The 23,161-nt window shown below is 34.9% G+C and overlaps 2 protein-coding genes across 6 annotated transcripts in view; both read right to left on the bottom strand.

Moving 5' to 3' along the window:
• Positions 1-834, bottom strand: part of Chd1 (chromodomain-helicase-DNA-binding protein 1) — a 50,686-nt gene extending 49,852 nt beyond the window's left edge. For both annotated transcript variants that reach the window (XM_071591158.1, XM_071591160.1), the window contains exon 1: positions 730-834. In XM_071591158.1, the coding sequence (XP_071447259.1) occupies positions 730-738 (9 nt within the window). In that variant the 5' untranslated portion in view covers positions 739-834. The remainder of the gene's footprint in view (positions 1-729) is intronic.
• Positions 6-22,278, bottom strand: mRpS11 (mitochondrial ribosomal protein S11). 4 transcript variants are annotated; one of them, XM_071591163.1, is made up of 6 exons: positions 22,172-22,278; positions 21,901-21,999; positions 20,256-20,383; positions 16,214-16,314; positions 16,059-16,124; positions 6-1,804 (listed from the first exon to the last, which is right to left on the bottom strand). In XM_071591163.1, exons 2-6 carry the CDS (start codon positions 21,975-21,977, stop codon positions 1,697-1,699), a joined length of 480 nt encoding a protein of 159 aa, XP_071447264.1. In that variant the 5' UTR covers positions 21,978-21,999; positions 22,172-22,278; the 3' UTR covers positions 6-1,696. The 4 variants fall into 4 exon arrangements, with proteins under 4 accessions (XP_071447264.1, XP_071447263.1, XP_071447265.1 ...); XM_071591162.1 differs by having other exon boundaries at positions 22,136-22,265; XM_071591164.1 differs by lacking the exon at positions 22,172-22,278 and adding an exon at positions 20,465-20,504 and having other exon boundaries at positions 21,901-22,013.
• Between the last annotated feature and the right edge of the window lie 883 nt (positions 22,279-23,161).

Here is a 23,161-nt window from a genome sequence, read left to right as displayed (position 1 = left end):
AGCAGTTATTCAGGTTTAAGTGCCATGATTTTATTCTCACCACCAACACATGAAAATAGTGACTGTTGAACCATGTTTTGAATACAAGTCTGCCTTGACAAAACTATTTGCCCAGGCTATTTCGACTAGCTCACAGGTAAATATGAGGCCAACACAATCATTAATATACAAAAGGCAACAATGCTAATTGAGCTTCAAAATATGATTGCATGAGGGAAAAGGTAAACAAACTATTTCCCGTAGTCACAAGCCCAGCATTTAAGCTCAAATTGCGAAAATGGGTCCACCTCAAAAATGCAACCTTCCGGTATCAACGTAAAGTAAAACTAATGCTGAACCCAAATATTACATAAAATACATGGAACACACACATTTTACCGGTAAAACCCAGCATTTTTCGTTTGTAAACAATGCGGCAACAAGGTAAAGGAATCATCATGAGGTAATAAATTGAATCATCTAACACTGCCAAACTATAGCCTTTGAAAGATTAAGTTCTGATTAACCAGATTATGCATATAATACTGCATCAACTAATTTTTACAAGATTAGGAACGGAATTCACGTAAGAAAGTAAGAATTGCTGTAAAACATCACGCTTCCGATTGCACAATGAATGAAGTTCCAAGCAAAGATACAATACTAATTTAACTGTAAATAACAAAAATGAAAGACAACGATCACTATATGGGTAAATAGAACACAAATAATTACATTATTAGCCCTTACCTGGTCCATACCCGATCGTTTGTCACCAACTTTCTCTCGATTTATTAAAAATTTAACAACAACGCCGATTGGTTGCCGAGAGCTTTAGATTTAACAATAATTTCAAAATTATAGAGAATATAAACTCGAAACATCGACGTAAACAAAGAAAACCTAATAATTTGCTATCTCCCTTCGTCACGGTAAGTAGTCTGCCATCTTGCTTTAACTCATCTCGCAACGTTTCACTAAAATGGACAATTAACTACATCTTGATAAACTACCAAAATTAAAAGCATTGATAAATAATGGGAATTGCTTGATGATGAATATAACAATAATGTAAATCGATGAGACAACTCTCTTCCTCTTAGATAAGGCAACGCATCAAAGACATGACTCTTTCACCTCACCGACAGCCATGATACCTTCCTCACAGACATCTCCCAGAATGCTTTGCGGACGTTACGTGCCACAATTCAACGCCGATTTCGCCCGAAAATACGTTCCCACTACCCTGCTAGCCAATGCAGTCATTCGAGTCCAATGAAATTAACCACATATAAAGGTCCGACCTCTTTTCTCTCATATGCCGCCAAAGGAAAGTCCTGAAAGCACGGGCGGATTTTTAAAATTACAAGTATTATTTAGCAGGATGTATCCGCAGATTTAAAGGAATAAAATACGACGGAGCCATTGCAAACGAGCGAAATATGTTGGGTTTTACTTACACAATTGCAGCCTTGGTTTTCAGGCGCAAAAATAAATCTTCCTGTACAGGGTTGATACAACAGGCCATCACATGGACCAAACATAATTCGCATCTCTGGTTTAATTATGTTGACCTTAAATGTTCTTCACCAGTAAGAGCGCATTTAGCAGAATGCATAAACTAACAACATCTCAGACTTGCGCACTTAGCTCACACAGTACCCCACACTCAAAATCAGTCCTCATTTAATGTTTACTTGGATTGATTTCACCAAATTCACAGTTTCTTCTGCTTTCTGGGTCTAGGTGGATTCCAAGACACTTTGGTGTTGTCAGTGATTGATATGATATCCAGGCCGCCCATCTGAAGTCCTTTAATGGCCGACTGAAATAAAATGATGGATGAGAAACAAGTTTATTTAAACTAAGAAAATAAATAACACTGCCACAGAACATCTGACAAACCTAAAACAACTCGAAAAATACAATTGTGCAATTTAATTTAGAATGCTTTAAATATTAAAAAAGGCGCACAGAAATATTTTACTTAAAATAAGGACTGACTCAAACCTATGCATTTATGGTACCAGCAGCTGCTTTCAAGCAAGGTTTTTCAACAATGGGAACATCTGAGGGGTCATTCTAATAAGTATTTCGAATTATTACTCTCCAGAAAGTACGACACACACACTAACTTGAAGATATATAGGCTTGAGTCATCTCAGGAATGAATGCTGTGGAAAATGAAACAGTTAAACGATAATTGAAAATGATACCCATCTATAGACTAACCAGAGTCTAATGACTTGTCAAGGTTCTTTAAATCCCTAGGAAAGAGGAGTTACCAACAGCAGCAAAAAAAGGAGAAAAAGCTGTCATTCAACCTACTACAGCCTGGTACAACATAATATTTCCATGCATAAATTATAATTCTTCCCAAGTCATCTTTGAAAGAAGGGATAAAATGAAATGGAGACTTAAGTCAACCAATAATTTAGAACAAGTGAATGTTACTACCAAAATCAAATTTAATATTAGAGAAGCATACCATTATAAAAATAATCTTAACAGCCACATGGGAATTGCCCACCATCATGAGTATATTTTCCACTATATTTCATGTTCACAAAATAATATATCACACAAAGCGTTAAAGAGACAATTTTATCACACTTCCCAAATAAATTTTTTCAACCAACTTTGATTTCTTCTGATTACTACTTCCACTAATAATATCAGGTATTGGTTAGACACTTTGAAATATACCTACTGAGGGAAGGATAATGAATTTGAGGATATTTTGGATGAATGCTGAGGCCCATCAATATAATATAAAATTTGAATAAATTATTTTGCTAGCCTAAAATTACCTATTGTTTTTTTGAAATATTTGCATGGAAATTATTTTTATTGCAGGATAACTTTTCAATGACACGTTCACTTTCACCCTCCATTTTATTTCAGCAAAATAAGATAAGTTAATTTGATTTACACTAATCTCTAATATCATCGTCTTCAAACATCTTTAAGACTGGCCCTTAGTGCGCACTTGACAATGGTCAGACATTAGTAGGAGGTATGAGCATAATGAGAGACAGCTCAAATTCTTTAACACTGCCACTAATTATTTCAAATGTAAATGGTTTAGACTACTGCTTGATAATCCACTTTGTAACTATCCCCAATAATCTTATGAAGAAGCAACCATGTGGCTGAGTGAAAAGTCACCTACGTCACCAGGTTGATGCAATAGTTGTTAACAAGTGGGAGAGAGGACTAAAAATTGGTTGCTATTATATTAACTGCAGGAGCTTAAATCAGAAAATAACAATAGTCTTTGGGGCCACAGGGTGGTCTGGAAAAAGTTGCTTCAATGACTCCCAGTATGTATTAGAACAATAAATTTATCTTTTCTCTGCTTAAATGATAATAGAAAAAATATCAGAATTATGATAATTGCTGTTAAAACTGACGCCAAGCAGCCCAAAAATACACTCCATGAAAAATTCATCTCCATCAGTGTTCCAGATCCTTGATAAACCCTCAAAGAAATAATAAACATTTGGTGAGAAAATAAAACAAGTAATGATAGCAAAGGTAATAAAGAGAAAAAAATGAGGAATATTAATCGAAAAATTCAGAAAGTAAAAAGGGATGAAAAGAAGATGCAAATACATAAACGAGAAAGTGAAGAAATTATATTAAATGGAATAGAGGATAGATAAAATATAGATAAAGGACTAGGAAAACCAAATAAAGGCAATGGAGGCAGATTCACAAAGTGAACCCAATAGAGGTCTAAGAGCAAATTATTTGTCAAGAGACAGGACCAAACCTACGGCATCCTAGTTTGTTCCATCAAAGTGGTAATTTTTCTTTCTTTAATAACTTGGGTGAAAATTTTAATATGACACACAAGGAGTAACTTTTGGCAAATAATAACAACTACTGTACAATTATAGACATCAAAGTAATATGTAGTACCTACTTTTCAAATGATATTTCTTCACATGCACTACAAATAAGAGCAATAAGCAAGGAAGCAATTGAAAACTACTTAAAAATAGGAATTGAATAGCAGATATTCATGCGTGCACAAATTCAGTTACATCTGAATTAACGCGCCTACAACTGCTAAGAGTATTTACCAATCAAAGTTGATTTTTAATGTCACCAAGGATTCAATACTGTTTACTTTTAACAACCATCAAGACATCAAGTTCATTAATACCCTGCATTAAAATAAACCATTCAACTCCACATACATTCTACCCAATATGCATGTTCGTTTTCTTGTCTCTATCGTGCTTACAAAACTTTCTCCCCGAAAACATTTCAATACCACTCCATATCTATATTTTTTCAATTAATTTCTAACACCCTTAACTAAACTACTCTACCATGCCTAGCATCCTTTCCTTCCATCTTACTCTATCCTTCCTCACCATCACCTCACAAGCTTTAAATTTATGCTTATCCTCAAGACTCGATAGCCAAGCCTCAAAACTCAATGGCCAGTTTCCACTTTCAGTTATACCTTTTATTTAAATATCTGAGGTCCCAGTGTTCAACTCCCTTCTCATTATTTAATCTCCTTTACTTTGTTTAAGTCTTCATTTAATTTCTACATCTTCATTCATAAGTAAAATGCTTCTACCTGAATCTTTAAATGTTAATTATAGCATTACTATTTTTTGAGAATCTTATGATGTTTTGTTTTCTTATTGATTGATATTCCACGGAATAATTGCAATTCCTAGGCAGTCTGGCTTGTAGGGTGGACCATCTACAAATCAATCCATTATCCACATGTTACATTATTATAGATGCAGAATAAATATTACCCTTACAGCCATACTCACTATGGATACCAAGTGGTGAACGTGGAGGAATTTGATGAATATATCAAGAAATTATCTAGCTAGTAATATAAAATGAAAATCTGAAAATAAAAAACAGGTTTTAACTTTCCCATTAGGCTTGTGCCACAGTGATCCCTTTAAGATGTGTACGCATGCACTTAGGGTTTAAAGTAAGAAATGGTAAAGAGTACAAACCATGACAACTATCATAAGTTTTTAATTGATCTTGTAAAATATAGTATTTAATAATAATATTTACAAGTAATGCAATTTCTTGACACTTTGTAATGCAGTATAAAAATGCTTCCCAACTCTTTCTTCCTTTAAATGTCTTAAGTTTAGAAGGCACGTAGTAAATTTTGAGGAATAATTAGTTTTGGATATTGAATGATGAAAAGCCAGCATCAGTTTTATGATGAATACAATTACTACTAATGTTTACTTTCTTTGATGATCTAGCTTGAAATTGAAGAAAATTCTTCACTGCTATGTAGTTATTTAAATTATGATGAAAAGCGATGATTGGTAATGAAAATGGTCAACGTGCCAATAGGCATTAAAGTGATGTGTCCTCACATACCTTGTGCATCTATATTATGGCAAAAAATGGAAAGGAGACCTACCACTGTAATTAGCTCGTTTACCAAAGTTAGTATGGCTTAATGTGAATATTAGATTGCATACTTAAGACAACTATGGAAACTTTTAGCAGAGAACATAATTGAATAAAATAGTAAATTAAGATATACTATATCTTTAAATAGTCACATGAGAATTTAGATTGATATTGTAGGATATGTGGCATAAAAAGAATAATATCACAGATAAGACCCAGAAGGCTATGTAGAAAAATTAAATTTCACAACGGTAAAATTTTATATCCTTCACTTACCTCATATATACGAAAACATCATTGGTTAGACTACTTATGCAATCATTACACATCAGACATTACACATTAAAAGGAAGTCTCAAGGCATTCAGCAACCAGCTTACTTATCAGCTGGTCACTGTATACCAATGGACATAAATGGCCATTATTCAGATCAAACATCCCTATAAATGTTATTAGGTGTGTCACTATGTGGATCTCATTTACTTCAGAAGTGTAATGAAACACGGTTAAGAAATAGTGACTCACAAAATAGCAATTATTTTACTTAACTATTCCAAATCTTCTTCACTTCTGTAATCTCTGTCCCTTTCACCATAACATAATGGCTGATCAATAAAGATATACTTCTACATTTGCATAATTTGAAAAAAATTAAATTTTACACTAATACTGATTGCTCTACGTGTACTTGGCACAGGTTTCAGTGATCTTACTCTAATATTGTGGCAGCCATTGCTAATTGACAAATTCAGTTTGCCTTCACCTGCTTCTGATGTTGAAAAATACTTTGTTTTTTCAAAATGGGGAACATTTAAAAGTCACAGGTCTGGACTATAAGGAGATTAAAACTCTTCACAGTGAGACAATAATGATTCCATTGAGCCCAACACACTAACACTTTTCAAGAACATTTTTCTGCTATATATCGGCCAGTGGGTAACACCCGACTAAATTTTCAATATTTCTGATAGCACTCTGAACATTAATAACTATCTTCTCTTACAATGGTAGCAGTGGTGCTTAATCTTCATTCCCATAATAGGAGTAATTAGAGCTCCTAAAATTCTACCCCCCCCCCCCCATTTTATGTCATCCTCTAGCTGTGCAGTGTAGAAAAAAGACTTTTTAATATTCATGCATATTTACATAGGGCTCAGCTGATTAGTTCACAATAATGCAAAATTTCAACCCAGCATCTCAGGCAACATCCATCAATCAATGAGGGGAACTGAGCATGTTTATAATTGAAGCACTGTTATACTGGATCCTGTAGCACTAGTGAAACTTGTGCCACATGTATATAAAACATAAGCTAACAATATGAAATTCAATATTTTCATAATAAATTATGCAAATAAAAACTGTACAGCCACTCATAATTGAACAATCCTTGTATATTTGGTTTTCAATTTTATGACCATAATGTAAGGCTAAATGTAACACACCAGGAATTAGACCATCAAAACTTTTACGTTAACCAAGAGTTATTGAGAAGGGAATAAAAATAAACTGCCATGTAATCACGGTTAACCTGGTAACTTTTACTCTTTCAATGCCATATTATCCAGACTTCAATGCCAGTATTGAAACATTTTGCCATATAATTTGCTTTTATGAGGTTGAAGTGAGAAAAAATATGATGCAGGACCACTATCAAACTATGATAACAGATGATTTGATTACAGCAAATGATTGGGGATTAATGTTGCATTCAAATTAATAAGGAAAAAGGTTAACAAGGAAAGGTGGTTATTACGCAGAATTCAACTTTAAAAACATTGCAATGGTGGGAGCTAGCAATTCTTGACAATCATTGTTTTTCTATTACTGATGCAAAACATCAGAAATGTATTTTTTCTAATCAACAATGCCAAAAATTAATGATTTTATATAATTACCGGACGCTCTTTTAAGGATTCAAAACTCAAAAATTAATAAATTTAAATATAATGTATTTAGAGGTTATTCCATTACTTCCCAAAAAATCAATTTTTTTGCATATTAACTAACTGTCTCATAAGTACGTAAGTACTTTCTCCCAAGTATCACATCCATCACCATTGCTTCTAAATCCTCTATTGTCATTGCTTTTAAGTACATGTGTTCCACTTAATTTAGTTGAGTTATGCCACATATATCAACCGGATAAAGACCAACAAACTGAAAGAGATTACCCTTGATTGATAGCTCAGAAATCACCAAGCTTGATGGACAAGCAAGTGTGATGTGCCTTCATTGAAAATAATATGCATACTAAACCACCAAATCCAACCACTAATTGCATTGGAGTTTCTTTGCATGAAAATATTTGACTAGTTTATTTATGCTGTATCTTTTAAGTCTATGCCATTTCTTCTCGTGTGATTGTTTATGTACATATAGCCTCTTGCTTTCCGCTTCCAGTAACATACTTCACCGAAATTGACTTGCCAGGGAGTGGAAATTTAATTAAAATACTTAGTTTAAACAAATGTACTTTAATCTTCTTAATTCTGGCGATCGGATAGTATCAAGTTATATCTAACTACCAACAAAACCTCCGAATTCATTTTCATAAGAAACTTCACTTCGTTCGATGCCTTCTGTGTGCTATTTTCAAAATTTGCTTAGGTGTTTATGCCAAATGATTCCACAATTATTTGATATCGACGCACATGAAGAGTTATGAAATCCAATGGAAAGAATTTGCTGTTTCAAATATGTGTTGCATATGTAAAACATGCAGCATTTAGATGTATTTACGAATTATATTTCATGTAGCAATAGTTTATTCACTATTACAATCTCACATCTGGATTATTGATTTAATTATTATGATTTTTTCTGCCTGATTCATAGAAACTTGAAAACTAAACTTTTTGGCAGAGTGCAGCAGTGCTGTTTCTCGTGACCCCTTAATAATTCACACTGTACCCAGCCTGACTCTATCCTGATTGAGCAAGAGTCCAGATTTATTGGGAGCAGATTAAGGAGGGTTTACAGCACTTTTATAGGCACAAATAACTTACACCCATGCAAATACTCTTTGAAACACACTTACCATATTAATACCTAAAATAGAACCTCTAAGTAATGAGGAGGTATAATGAACTCCGTGAAGTTTTCTCGGGTCTTCCACCAGGCCAGGAGTTCCATATTGGCAGACATTTTAATGCCCGGTTCAGGGATCGTCATCAGGGTGGATGAAATCACCTACCCTGAGGACGATGCACGAGTCGCGCATCGAAACGTCAGCCAATATGGATCCCCTGGCCCGGTGGAAGACCTGAGAAAACTTCATGAAGCTAATTCGCCTGGAAAGCACCAGATCTTACTATAATAAACTCAATTATGATCAGTAACGGTCAGCAGGAAGAGAACTTATCATAGCATTTATAATCAATTTATTAGCAGTCTTATGATTTCAGATCCACTATCCAGTAAACACTTTTCTGCAATCAATTTATGGAATAAACTAGGGATAAAAAATTTCTCAGTTGTTTTTCAACTATTTCTTACACATAGAGCAATTCTTGATTATCAAATAAAAACCAAAGTAATTGTTTCATTACCAGTCATCACTTTAGATACAACCAATCTTAATAACATCAAAATTTGTCAAATGATGTGCCTCAAGATGCCTCAATGCTGGCCATTGACTGGCCAGGGACTCCTTAAATTGATTAATTACAATCAATGAACCTAAGTCTCTTGAATTGCCACAGATACCTCTAGCACTAAAAAATGCATGCTGTGAAATGGGAATAAGCGAACCAAATATAAGACATTACTGCACCTACAGTAATCAGTATTACACCTAATTAATAATGGTAACACATTTTAAAAGAGGCTTGAGCAAGAAAAAATCTTATTTGGAAATTTTTTAAACTATACATTATATGTAATATCTGATAAAATGACCTCATACACAGGGATAATAAGTAATATTTTCAAAGTGCTTTACCCAAATGTTTAGTTTTGCCAAAGTTTGTAGCATACATGAAGTACACCAGCCTAATGCATGTTCTAAAATTAGCAATGGGGACACTATATCCAAGAATTATTACTGGAATTTTGGTATAGGGCAGAAGAGATAGGCTTTAATATAAACGGTTTAATAATTTGCGTTAAAAAAATGATAAACTCAAAATGTGGACATGAAATGAACAACATTCATAATACTGGCAGTTTGAAATGTGCACCACCATGTATTGGTAACCCTTTCACAAATTAAACTAAATAGCTGGAAATTTTCATTGAACATTTATGTGAATTGGAATGAATTAAGAAAAATATTCATGGCATATAAAATAAACGCAGCACCACTTTCACAAATCCAAGGAGTTGACAGAGATTCATAGGAAGTGTGCCTTAGAGAGCTGGTTCACACTGTTCATACTAACAGCCACACAGAAAAATTAAATTTGATAAAACCCAATTCAGAGAAAATCAATTTTTTTTCCTTTGTGTGATAGTGCTACAGTTAACAGTTTGCATTAGAGCTGTCGTGACAAAACCAAACTATCACTTGCTAGCTCGTTCATATCAAATTATTTTATTGTTGTTAGTTAATTATACAATTCAATGTAGGCTACTTTCAGAAATTCCAAAACCTAAATATTAAATGGTAAAAACGGGGCCACTTGTTTTAAAAATGCATGCCAAATTATTACTATTGAATTTTGGGCAATTTTGCTTTTTTACAAAGGTAGTTCAATACATACTACCTTGATCAAAAAGTTCCCGGAATAACCACCGTGTGGCGCTCCCATCGTTCCGATTTGAGTTCTGTTTTTTTTTGTTAAATTGGTACATCTGTTGTTGATATTCCCTTTAAATCTTAGTGTCATAACTTGACATTTGCAAAAGTTACGTAGCCAAGAGTACATCTATCTCTGTGTGTGTTGGCGATTTTTTACAATTGCAGAAATGGATTTAAATTTGCAACAACGAACTTGTATTAAATTTTGCGTAAAAAACGGATTTAGTGGCGCACGGACGTTGGAAATGTTGGAAAAGTGTTTCGGCAACGATTCTCTAAAAAAAAACGGTCGTTTACCAGTGGCACGAGCGGTTCAGAAGTGGTCGTGAGTCAATCGAAGATGATGAACGCAGTGGCAGACCATCGACATCGAAAGTCGGTGAAAAAATTGATAAAGTAAAAGAAATGTTGGTCAATAACCACAAATTAACCATCAGAGAAATAGCGGAGGACATGAACATTGCCTATGGATCCGCCCAAGACATTGTGGTTAATGATTTGGGTTTCCGTCGTGTAGCAGCAAAGTTGGTTCCAAAAGACCTCAATTTCATGCAAAAAAGAGACCGTGTTGACGTCGCAAAAGACATGATTTGCGAGGCTGAATCCGATCCCACATTCATCAAAAGGATCATTACTGGAGACGAGACGTGGGTTTATGAGTACGACACGCAATCCAGACATCAGGCAAGTGAATGGCGTTCACCAAATGAGCCGAGACCAAAAAAACCACGTCGTTTTCAGTCAAAAAAGAAGGCAATGCTGACGGTTTTCATGGATTACAACGGTGTAGTGCATCATGAATTTTTGCCAGAAGGCCAGACAGTAAACAAAGAGTATTATTTGGGCGTTATGAGACGTTTGCGTGAAGCAATTCGCCGAAAGAGACCAGAAATGTGGGCAGAAAACTCGTGGATTTTGCACCAATGATAACGCACCGTCGCACAGTGCTATCATTATTCGTAATTTTTTGACGAAAAATGCAACAAATACCATCCAACAGCCACCGAATTCACCTGATTTGGCTCCCTGTGACTTCTTTCCGTTCAATCGAGTTAAAAAACCATTACGGGGAACGCGTTTTAGCAGCCGAGAGGAAGTAATGGAAAAATCGCAGGAAGCACTGATGGACATACCGAAAACCGACCGTAACTTTTGCAAATGTCAAGTTATGACACTAAGATTTAAAGGGAATATCAACAACAGATGTACCAATTTAACAAAAAAAACAGAACTCAAATCGGAACGATGGGAGCGCCACACGGTGGTTATTCCGGGAACTTTTTGATCAAGGTAGTATCTTTCCTGGTGTTTAAATATTAGCAAAAATTCATGGTTAAGAATGAAGTCTTTTCTTTTTAATGCTAGAATGTGAAGCTAAATCCCAGTCCATTCATCATTCAACATATGGTTCATACATATTACACTATTTTAAGCACCCTGATTTCATTATATATGCTTAATGTTATAAAGAAGCCTCCTTCCTTGGCCCCATTTAAATGGAAACTAATAACTGCTCACAAAAATGCCTTGCACAATGCATTATAAGGAAGTATTTGATACTTCATGTAGACATATACAAACGGTATCACAAAAACATCTGAGATGTTCACCTCAAGTTCTATATCATCTAATATGATAACAAACCTCAAGATAGAAAATGTGAGATACCACCAACCATCAACGCAAACAGCAGATAATATAAATACTGCATCTGAACAAATAAATACAGACCCCACATTGAATCCAAGCCACCAATAAATGAATTTTGAAAAAAATTTATTTTCTAAGATTTAGTGCCACTTTGCCCTAATACAACCTCAAGAAGCAATCAACAACATAAAACAGGAGTGAATTGTCAGCATGAAAAACATTTAATGACTCCATGCAGCTACTTCAAGGTAAATATCATTTGCCTTGACCAGGATTCGAACCCGGATCCCTCTATGTCCAGTTGAGTGCTTTAGCCAGTTAAGCTATCCAAGCATCCTTTTACACTCCGAGATTTTCTTATGGTATATACTACACATATGTATGGGTTATGAATTATGCATATATATATATATTTAATATATATATATATTTAATATATATATAATATATATATATATATATATTTAATATATATATATATATATAATATATATATATATATATTTAATATATATATATATATATATTAAATATATATATATTATATATATAACTTATTTCTTCATTTACATTAATGAATAAATGAATTATAATTATAGCCCTAATTCCTATACAACAAGCTATGGTTCAATTGTTTCAATGCATGTTTTTTTTAATGTATCGCACCTATTTACACAAACAAATCTTTTGTCTAAATTTTAGATCTAGTTACATTCCTGAGAAATATTTAATTTGTAATTTATCAAAATGGGTCGCAGTAGTCCAGGGGGTAGAGCGTTGGACTATTGGCCAGAGGGTCCTGAGTTCAATTCCCGGGCAAGTCTCTAGGCACTTGCAGCTCCACCCAAGCTATGTGATTTTTGGGTACCAGATCTTCCTGTGAAACCATAACCAGCACAGGGAAAGGAACTCGCCCCCCTACCCTGATGTGTGAACTTCACACGCCGTCGGGCTTAGTACTGGGTGAACTCAGCTATCACTTACCAAACCAACCTTTAGTTTGATAACTGTTTTTTATATCAAAATATACCGGAAAAATGTTTTCCTCCACCCAATTTTCATATATTTTCCCTGGTCAGCTAAAATGATTAATTGAGATTTAAATGTATTCTCTTCAGCAGATATAGTTATATAATACAGGTTTCCTTTGCTAAGCATGAATTTGTGAAACATGGCCCAAACACAATAATGCAAAGCTGCCAATAAAATATTTTCATAAAAAATTATATTTAAACCAGCTTTCTATAAAGAATAACAACAAACTATATGTAAGCATAATAGCACTATCATTAGGTCTCACTGCGTTTTGAACAATTAAAATGCAAGATGGGAGGTTTCTGCCAAATTTTCCTTAACAACTAATAAAATAGTTCAATCCTTGTACTGGAGAAATAAGCATTAATTGGTTTTCCAACTTACAAAACCGGAAGAAACAATAGAGAACCCATTTCTGCCATGAAAAAGCATTAGGGACACATAATGACATGGAATTTTGAATAAAACTTAAGTCAAAGTACCAAACGCTCTCTTCAATATCACTTGGAAAGTGACTGCAACATTAACCACTCAATAGTTACTGCCTACGATAATTTGCCTTCCCCATTGTCGCTGAGACCTGTGACAGCAACTCCAATGAAGAATCTATAGCTTCTCCTCAGTTATCCATATCTAGTTCCTTGGTCAAAAAAGAAAATTTCAATCCACGTGCCAAAATAAGTAGTCCATAACTATCATTATTGAAAAATGATACCCATGCAGAGCTAGCCATTTCAAATAGCAGATTATTAGTTTTACAGCTCTTCTTGCTCATTTGGAGCCAGAGGATGTGGTGCCTGGGAAGGACATTCAAAGAGAATTCACACCAGATATGTGCAAGGAAACTTATTCTGAAGAGAAAAATATAACATCAGAGATACTGAATAAGTCTACTGCTAATGATGACACATTCACCAAAACAGCTTATTTCATTTCTCCTGAATTTGTTCAAACGTGTATATCTTGTGAAGTAGTCCGTTTATAGAGATTAAACATCCATGAGAAAACCTCTGCATATAAACTGATACAAATGTGGAAAACTGGAGAAATTCAATAAAGATCTTCATGTTCGTTAAGGGTGGCGACTGTGTAGAAGTATAATCGTACATCCTTGAAGGTGGAACAAGAGAAAGCTGAAGGATGATCTTGATATTTTACAAATCAAATATATCACAGAATAATAATGAATAAATACTATTGATCCCCAGCAATATTTTACGTAAACAGGTTATAATGCCAGTATCAGATATTAAAAAAGATAAAATAAATAAAAGAATTAAATACCATTACTTAACCAAGTAAGTGTCCTTCACTATTAGCAACGCAAACTAAATGTTGAAATACTCCAAACCAATGAGATCTCCATTCACATTGGATATTTGTTGGTGCCTAAGTGTTTAAGTGTTTTAATGGCTGACTTTCTCTAGGTCAAGGTAAATAGCAATGCAAGGTGTATAGGATTTCCTTGTATTTTCTTAGAGCTGGCCATTTTCATTGGTCAGTATTTGGAATTTCAATATCTATGTTCAGATCAGACTTCTGCTTGACTTTTTGCATAATTTCTGGTAAGCACTCTTTTCACAAGTTTGGTTTATCTTTCACTGTTACGGCAATATAAATTGATATTAAAGTGAAATAAAATATCAAACTAAAAGAAGTTGACAGCCATAATTATTTTCCATAATTTTGGAACACTAACATCACTACAAAAACAATTACATACTCTTCCATGCATGTCAGACTAACACAACTGCTTAGATATTTCTCAGCAAATCATTTAAAACTTTCATAAATTTGACCAGGATAACCAATTTATTAATTTAAGATATAAACTTTCAAGCTAAGCTAAGTTAAACCACACAAATGGTTCTCATGAATATAAGAAAATAAATCACTACTAAATGGAGCAATAACTAAAACCTCTAAAGAACTCACGCCAATCACAATTATCCTAAGACTTAAGGAAAAACTTGGAGAAGATGACTCTGCACACTCACAGCAAAAACAATTATTGTGAATATATAAATGCAAGAACTTATGGGAATGCACAGGGCCCACATCTAAAATGTTTAAAATACATTCAACTGACCTTACGATTAAAAATTGTCAGGTGAATTTGAACAAACTAAATAACCATTTCAATTTAACTCCTGAAATTATGCCAATTGATTAAAACACTGCTAATGATCAATGGGAAACTGAAATAGAAAGTTATACAGGTACTGGCATGCAACATGACAAGTCAACCAATATAATAATTAATAAAAGGCATCAGGAGTGTTGAGCAATTAAACTTCAAATAGGGAATGGATTATCAGGTAAATTCTGCATACATTCATGAGACAAACAGAGGCATATGAATTGTCACCTCGAAGGGATGAAGTATCACATATATGCCCTACATGCAAGGGCAGGGGGTAAAGTGTGTTCAGCCACCACCATGAGTCACACTGTTCCTTAACCATGGGGGAATATTGTTAGAACTGGGACAACCTTTACAGAAAACAATAAAAACTTTTCATTTCTAAACACCTCCAATTTTCTCTGAGACACGATTCACCTAAAAAATTGCTTGTTTGGGAGTTCATAAGTAATGCTTTTTTCATGAACATTTGAGCACATGCATTATAGTTGTTATTTTCACATAAGAAAACCTATGTGGAAGGGAATTGGGTTGTTTTCACAGTCATTTTAATAAATAAATAAACTCAATTTTGAATACCATCACAGATTTTCAGCATGACTTTGAATTTATACCGCTACTAACACAGTTTCTAAAGATAAGAAAAGACATTTACAACAGCTTTTTACCCAGTTTTAAATGCAAGTTATTTTGCACACATTTTTGTATTTGTTATTAGCTAACCAGAGAATTAACACTTCAAATCTTTTGTGGCAGTAGTGTACCTCAACAAATGACTTTCATTAACATATTTACTTTTACACAAAAAGGTCTTAAATAAAACAATTCACTTCTATTCAAAATCTTGTTACCTAATGGTTAAAAAGAGCTGGCAATTCAAAGAAAAAAGAATTGAATCTCCTGAGATTTAAAAAAAAAATCAAAAATTAAAAGAGCATAAATAATTGATTAATAGAACTTTGCATCTTTTGACAAAGAGTTTGCCTGCTTATCCAGCAGAATTTCATAAACGTATCTTAAATGTTTTCACATTATGCAAAAAGAGGACAACCACTCTCATAGAGCAAAATTAATTGTAAGATTGTAACTCACCATTCGTCCAGGTCCTAGTCCTTGAACCTTAACACGGACCATCTTGTAACCTTTAGTGACAGCAGCCTAAAAAGCAAAGAAAATTTACAGCGGTTAAATCGCCAAACTTCATATAAGTTATGCCAAAAAATATTTTCTTTGTCATAATAACTTACAGTGCTTAAACTAATTGCAGTAGCCTGGGCAGCAATATTAGTGCCCTTTCTTGTATTCTTGAAGCCTTCCATACCACAGGACCGAAGCATTTTAACACCACCTGAAATTTAATTAGCACCAGGATAAATAGCAAATAAAAGTAGTACTATCACTTAATGAAAAATATTTAAAAATAATTTCAAAAAGTCCAGTGACCCCTTATGATATTCAATAAATAATTTCAAATAGCAAATTAAACGGCCAAGCATTATCAAATATTTTCTTGCAAACATTTCCTATTCACATGTACCAATTATTTCCTATTTCAATAACCCCAGAACTTTCCATAGTTTTTTTTTCTAAACCTTTCTATGAAATTTGACTAGCCAGCACAATGAGTGTGCAGCATTCTGCTGTAATCACAGTTTCCACTTTAAGGTTAACAATTTTATGCTTGATCTTGTGAAAGAAACCCAAAAAGACTCATTTCTTCATAAAACGAATTCTGGTGCCTAATAGTGGATCTGTGAGCTAAAAAATGTAACAAAAAATTTTTATTTGGTGGAAAAAGGCAATAAATTAGTTATTAGTATTTGCTCATCTGCATCAACGTTCTTAGTAAATTTTTTGGGGACTCTGGAAAAAATCAAATATTTTGATGACAATTTCCACAACAAACTTACAAAAAGCATTTCAGGAAAAGTAATGAATGTCCTATTGTTTGAGAATGACTCCTTTCAAGCTACAATAATGTGTATTCTGTGTATCACCAGCTATGGTATTTCTACATACTGCTGATCATCTTATTGACAGAAACCATGAGACATTTATAGTCACAACTACAGGTAAGCTATTAACCAAATTTTGAAGGGCAAAACATCCACAATATATGGCAGTGAATTCTTCTCGGGATTTCATCCGGGTAATCTCCTCCATCTCCATCGCTGCCGACGTTTCGATGAAATCCTTTTCCATCGTCATCATCGGCCCTGATGACGATGGAAAAGGATTTCATCGAAACGTCGGCAGCGATGGAGATGGAGGAGATTACCCGGATGAAATCCCGAGAAGAATTCACTGCCATCATCCGCCGGGAGAAATTGAAGTCCTACATCCACAATATATAATCAACCCCTCACTTACTTTTTGTTCTAAAGACATGGGATACAAGTTTGCCATCCCAAATTCATGGACTTCAAATGAGAATACCTCTACTCAGTGATTATAATAAAGGAAAAAGCCACAAAAATGTTCAATTCAGAGGTATTCAAAGAATATTCTCAGCTACAACTATAACTGCTTTCTTCACCAAGGTTTGACACTAGAAGGGGGCACCTTCATTGTTCATTCTCTTATTAGAGATCATAAATATTTTTTAGACAAAAAAAGGCTTTTCCTAATCAAGGAACGCAATATATGCCAATTGACCTTTTTGTGCCCTCTTCACTATTAGGAGTGAAGACTGAAAGGGGCTTCCCGTCCTATACTTCTACGGTGGAACCTATAATAGGAGCATAATCCATTCTGCTATCCTTCTCGATCAGCAAAAGACATGGTGAAACAACTTTTACATATAAATTTATGTAAAATACAAGAACGTGTTCCACATAAAAAAATTAGTCACCTTTTCTTTTATCTCAGAATGGAAAAACCGGGAATGCAAACTTGATTTGTAAAAGCAAAAAATAATTTTTTCATTATTTATGATATCTACCCAATTCCTTTTGTCAATTCTTCAACATTTGGGTAAAAATTCCAATCAAAATGATCCTCAAATAAATTTATGGCACGCAGCACCACTTCCTTATTAGGGCGATGCCTCATATGCATGGTACAATGCAAAATTTTCCTGTGACATCCACATTTCATTCAGCTTGCTGTTTTGGACTTAACATTTCTTGAAGACTCATGGATTTTCTGAATGGTTAACAAGCAGGGGTTTGATTTTCAAATCACCGCTCACTCTTGCGCAAAATAGCAGTGTTAGACTGCCTTTCATAAGCCTGTGATCAAACAATGCTTTCTCTTCTCCTGTTGGGTACACAAATATACGGGGGCTGTACAATAAGTATTGGGACTGGTTCCAAAAATCAAAATTTATTGCAGTTATCATTACAATTACTAATAATCTTCCTAATACATTCTTCCTGCATTGATACACTTAAGTTAGGTGCGTCTACTACTCGTCAAAAGCCCACTGGAAGTCTGTTTCCAGAATACTGTTCAGAGCCTTTGCCGTCACCGCTTGAACCACCTTGATGGAGTGGAACCAATATCCTTTGAGCTCCTTTTGAGCTACCCTTTGAGGTAATAACTCTGTCGAGAAAATCTTCATCTTCCTGCACACAGTCCAAAATTTCTTGCAAAATTTTCACCAGCGACAGTTTTGGTTCCTCGCCAAAGATTTTTGGCACCAGCTTCATGCACACTTTCCTCATCGCAAGATCCTCTGTTACAATGATGTGGACGGTTCCGACTGAAAGGCCGGTCTCCTTACTGATAAGGGCGATGGTTAAACCCCTGTCAGATTCCAAAACATTTTTCACTTTGGCCACTTGAGCATCAGTTCGAGCAGTTGTCAGGCATCCGAAGAGGTGCTTATCTTCGACGAGCTCCCAGCCTTCCTTAAACATTTTGTTCCGCTCAAGAACTCTTAATCAGCTTAAGGCATCATCCCCATATGCCTGTTCAATGAGTTCAAGGGTCTCCAACACGGATTTCCCGAGTTTAACGCAAAACTTCACACCTTAGCATTGCTCGACGGTGCACTCAATGTTGGCGCGACAACACCACAAACAATCACGCCTCACAAAAATCCACCTCCTGTCTCAGCACATGCCTGGAGGCAACTGAACTAAGTGTGCCTGAGTAGTGGGGGACCCTTCTACTGAGCCGACCGGTTTAGACCCCCCATCCACCGATCTGTTGAGGCTAGAGCGAACCAGTCACAATGCTTAATGTACGGACCCTGGATGTTTGCTTGGGCATCATCTTCCACAATAGAAGTCTCGCCACAATTAAAAATTTGTTGTGGCAGGTAACCCTCAGAATCCACAGGCTTCTTGAAGTCAATGACGAAGTTTGCTGCTGACTCAAAGATCTTGGAGCTTTGAGCTGAGCTGGAATCATGCACGGCTTGCCTTACACACTTGTTTGGTCACTGATGAGCCTGACATCTTATAAAAGAGGTTAATGAAAATCACTTTCCCTTCTCAAATTATATTCTCATTTATTTAGTCACATAGCTATTGCTTTTTGTCGAGGCACATTTCATCTAATTTGTCTCTTTATCTCTTAAATCTTGAACCTTTCAACACCGTTGAGCATACATAATGGTTTCGTAGATATTTATCCCTTTATTTGAAGCATCTATATAGTAAAGTCTCGTCCATATTCTTGAAGCGTTGCTCACACATTGTTCCTGATTTTAATGATTTCACTTTACAAATAGATATCATTCCAATATACCAAAAATTATTTTTTCAATTCCTTACATTTACTCTTAAGACTCATTACCAACAAAAATATTAAAAATTACAACTGCAGATACAAGGGTGAAAGCCAAACCCTCAGGTATTCATAGCACAATCAACCCCAAATATTCTAATATACATTGTTTTGCGAATTTCAAATGCTGCCCACATTGACCACTAACAGATCTGACCTAAGTGCTCTTCAAGGCAAGTTTAAGATATTAAAAGGAGTTGAGACGAAAAAGTCTGATACAATATTTTGGGTCAACTGTAGCCTTGAATAAACTAACTTTACATAATGTTTGTGCAATTGCACGTGAGACCAGGATATTATCCATCAAACAGTAATTATTAAAACATAGCTCCAAATAACCATTTATGACAAAATAAGTTTGTAATTTTTGCATCAATTAAAAATTAAGTATGATCACCTACCTAACTGGGTATTACTCAGCTCTGTGAAAACCTTTAGTTTGTCAGGGACAGGCACTGGGAGAGGTTCAACTATAATTATCACTGAATGCACAGATATAACAGGCTTCCTTCTAAAGTCTCTTCCCAACATTCAAATAAAAATTTGAAAACAAACCTTTACTATCCGTTACACTCAGTATAGTGTTGTTTGGAGATGCACGTATATGGCAAATTGGAAGGTCAGAAAATGGTATCCCTCCAAATAATTTGTTTGGTGTGTCCTCATCTGGGTAGATATCTTTGCTAAAATACGAAATAAGAGTTGTTAGAAATATTAACCATTTACAAACAAGGTGTAATGATTACAAATTAAAGTAAACATACTGTGAAAAATGAATCCTCTTCCCCAGGAATGTCATACCGCCTGTAACATAAACAAATTCAGTCACTTATATGGTGAACAAACAAAATACTTCAATTCATACACAAAGAAAAAATCTTATCTTTTTCTACTGCACGATTCCTTACAAAGGAAATCATTTCAGTGCTTCTAAAATTAAATATGATGCAATTAGATCCTCCCATTAGATTAACAGCATCTTCAGGGAGGAATTGGCAAAGCCATTCCTAGGGAGTCAGCATTAAGACATAGAAACTAAAATAAACTTAAATATTAGTGGTCTTCGTTAACAAAACGAAACGTAACAAAATTATAGCAGGGCACTCATAACTACAGGGCAAATAAGAGACCACTCACATGGTGGGTAACAGCGTTATATAGTATAAAGATACACTAGGGAAAATCGTGAATCATCTAAGAAGACGTTCAGCGACGAATTTGGGAAAGCCTGGGAACAAATGACTCTAGCAGGTATTCCAAAAACCTCTTTATGACCACACCAGCAGTTGATTGACATTAAGTAAGGTTGTAAAGTTTATTAAACGCATAATAATCCTTTGCAACTACGGAAGTTTTCTTTTAACTGTTCTCGAGCATCCATCGCAATTTCATCAATTTATATTTCAGCATACGAATACTGTATGTATCACCTGAACCCAAGATAACATTGTTCCAGGTAGGCTATTTTGATAAAGTCCAACATCCAACCACTAAATTAATTCATTTGGATTTCAGAGGTGTTATTTGTTTCCTTTGCTCCTGCATAGGATACATGATAATATAATAAATCAGGATCCGCACAACTGACAACATATATATGGTATCACGCCCGCAAGTGAAACGGCATTAGTTTTCGTTGGTATTAGTCATGTTAATCGAGCTAGTAACAAAAATATACAGGCTAAGTTCTAAAACATAAAATTCATGCTACGAATGAGCAATCACTAAAGGGCTATCAATGCACAAGAGAATGTAAGCAATGACGAAGAGTTATGGCGTATGCACAACAATGATTCTGGTGAATTCGATGAAGTACTCCAATGAATTTACAATAGTGTCCCATACACTGCATCGCATGTATAAAACGCAGAATATCCACAATTCTTAGAGGAGTACATTTTGACGCTGGCTATCTATCTTGGTACAAGGACATCTAGATAATTTCTGTATAACATGAATTTATTTGCTGAGGGATGAGATAAATGTAAATATTAAATAGAATATCAAGTGCAACTTAACCAACAACAAATTAACGCTGAGATATGCCATTACGAAGGAATGCTCTTAAGGATAACAAAGCCGCACCCTTTAGCTCACTTCAGCCATATTGGAACTTAAAATACACCAGTTGTTCCCTTCGGACGCCATTTTGAGTATAGAATTTTGGTACGCTAAACCAGGAACTTTAAAATTCACTTACCTCTTTATCGTGGCATCGACAATGATTGACTTTTCCCCTTCCGTTCCCTCATCCTTCACTGGCATGGAGGCTAGCATTTCTCGTCGCCCTTCAACTTTTCTACGTGGCAAAGAAGTGTGAATATGCTTGCTATTACACAACGAGCTTCGTATTGGAGACAAAGAAACAGAGCTCGATTTGGGGTAAGTCGAGCCAACATTTTCACTAGAGATAATACAGTTCAGACTACACCTACTTCTAGGAAGTAGACGTATATAATTAACTGCTTTACCAATCATCTTGTCTCCTACGTTTCCTCTGTAGTAACCTGACACTGCTTTTCCCAGTAACACTTCGCCTAGAACGAATGACCTACTCATCTGATGTACAAGACAATCGAATCGATGGTAAATTTCGATACATAAATAAAAGAGAAATCTAATGAATAATGGTATTCTAAAAAAGATAAATATGGAGTGCGCGAATATTTTTTTTTACATTTATTTAGAATTAAAACCTGCAAACTCATATTATATATGACTATCAGTTATGTATCGAATAATAGCCGTCGACAGAAATAATTTTTCATCGATCAGAATTGACAATTCGCAGCGGAGTTTTTCGCAAAATTGAGTGTTTAACGTCTAAATAATTCTTCAAGTTCTTGTAAACACCAACATTATGCGTCGTCTTGATGGAATGTTTTTCGAGGTGTTGAGAATGACTTAGAGATGACGAAATGGCTTATGCTACTAATTCATTGTAAAAAAAGTACAATATGGGCTCATTTTTATTACAAACATAAGCCTTTGGTATTGAATCATGGAAGCAAGAAGAATAATAATACTTTCTTATGCTTAGTCATGAGATGGCTTGTACATTGTTGCGGCCCCTAACTCCCTATTGGCTTAAGATGTAACCCTTCAATTCAATAAGAAATTACACACCCTGTGTTGCAGTCTTCCCGCAACATTTATTCCCGACTTTTTTTCTTGCCAAGGACACTGTATTTGTCGAGGGACGTATTATATTTCGAGTATGGTGTGACAACCTAAATAATTAATAAGTAGATCTTAAGATAGTTATGCCCTTGATAAGTCGTCTTCATAAGCTAGCGAGTACTTAGAAAACGATTTCAAGGAAGCCCCATACAGTGATGTGTGCATTTCACGCAACATTAACTTAGTTCGACTTGTATTCTAACCATTCAAATAAATCTTGAGTTTTTTATATGCTTTAGTCACCTAAACTAGGAATGCATCAAGAGGTACACGCCACAACG

Source organism: Hetaerina americana, unplaced genomic scaffold, assembly GCF_022747635.1.
Source record: "Hetaerina americana unplaced genomic scaffold, ioHetAmer1.1.p SCAF_42, whole genome shotgun sequence".
In the NCBI taxonomy this organism is placed as follows: Eukaryota; Metazoa; Arthropoda; class Insecta; order Odonata; family Calopterygidae; genus Hetaerina; species Hetaerina americana.
This window is presented reverse-complemented; position numbering and strand designations above follow the sequence as displayed.

Bases quoted from the DNA above. Each gene is read 5' to 3' on its own strand.
- mRpS11 (XM_071591161.1), bottom strand. From the start codon at position 22,259: ATGAGTAGGTCATTCGTTCTAGGCGAAGTGTTACTGGGAAAAGCAGTG. The intron at 16,315-20,255 runs GTTTGTTTTCAA...ATTAAATTTCAG, and splicing joins GAGTGTAACGGATAGTAAAG to GTGGTGTTAAAATGCTTCGG. The intron at 16,125-16,213 runs GTAAGTTATTAT...TTTGCTTTTTAG, and splicing joins CTGCAATTAGTTTAAGCACT to GCTGCTGTCACTAAAGGTTA.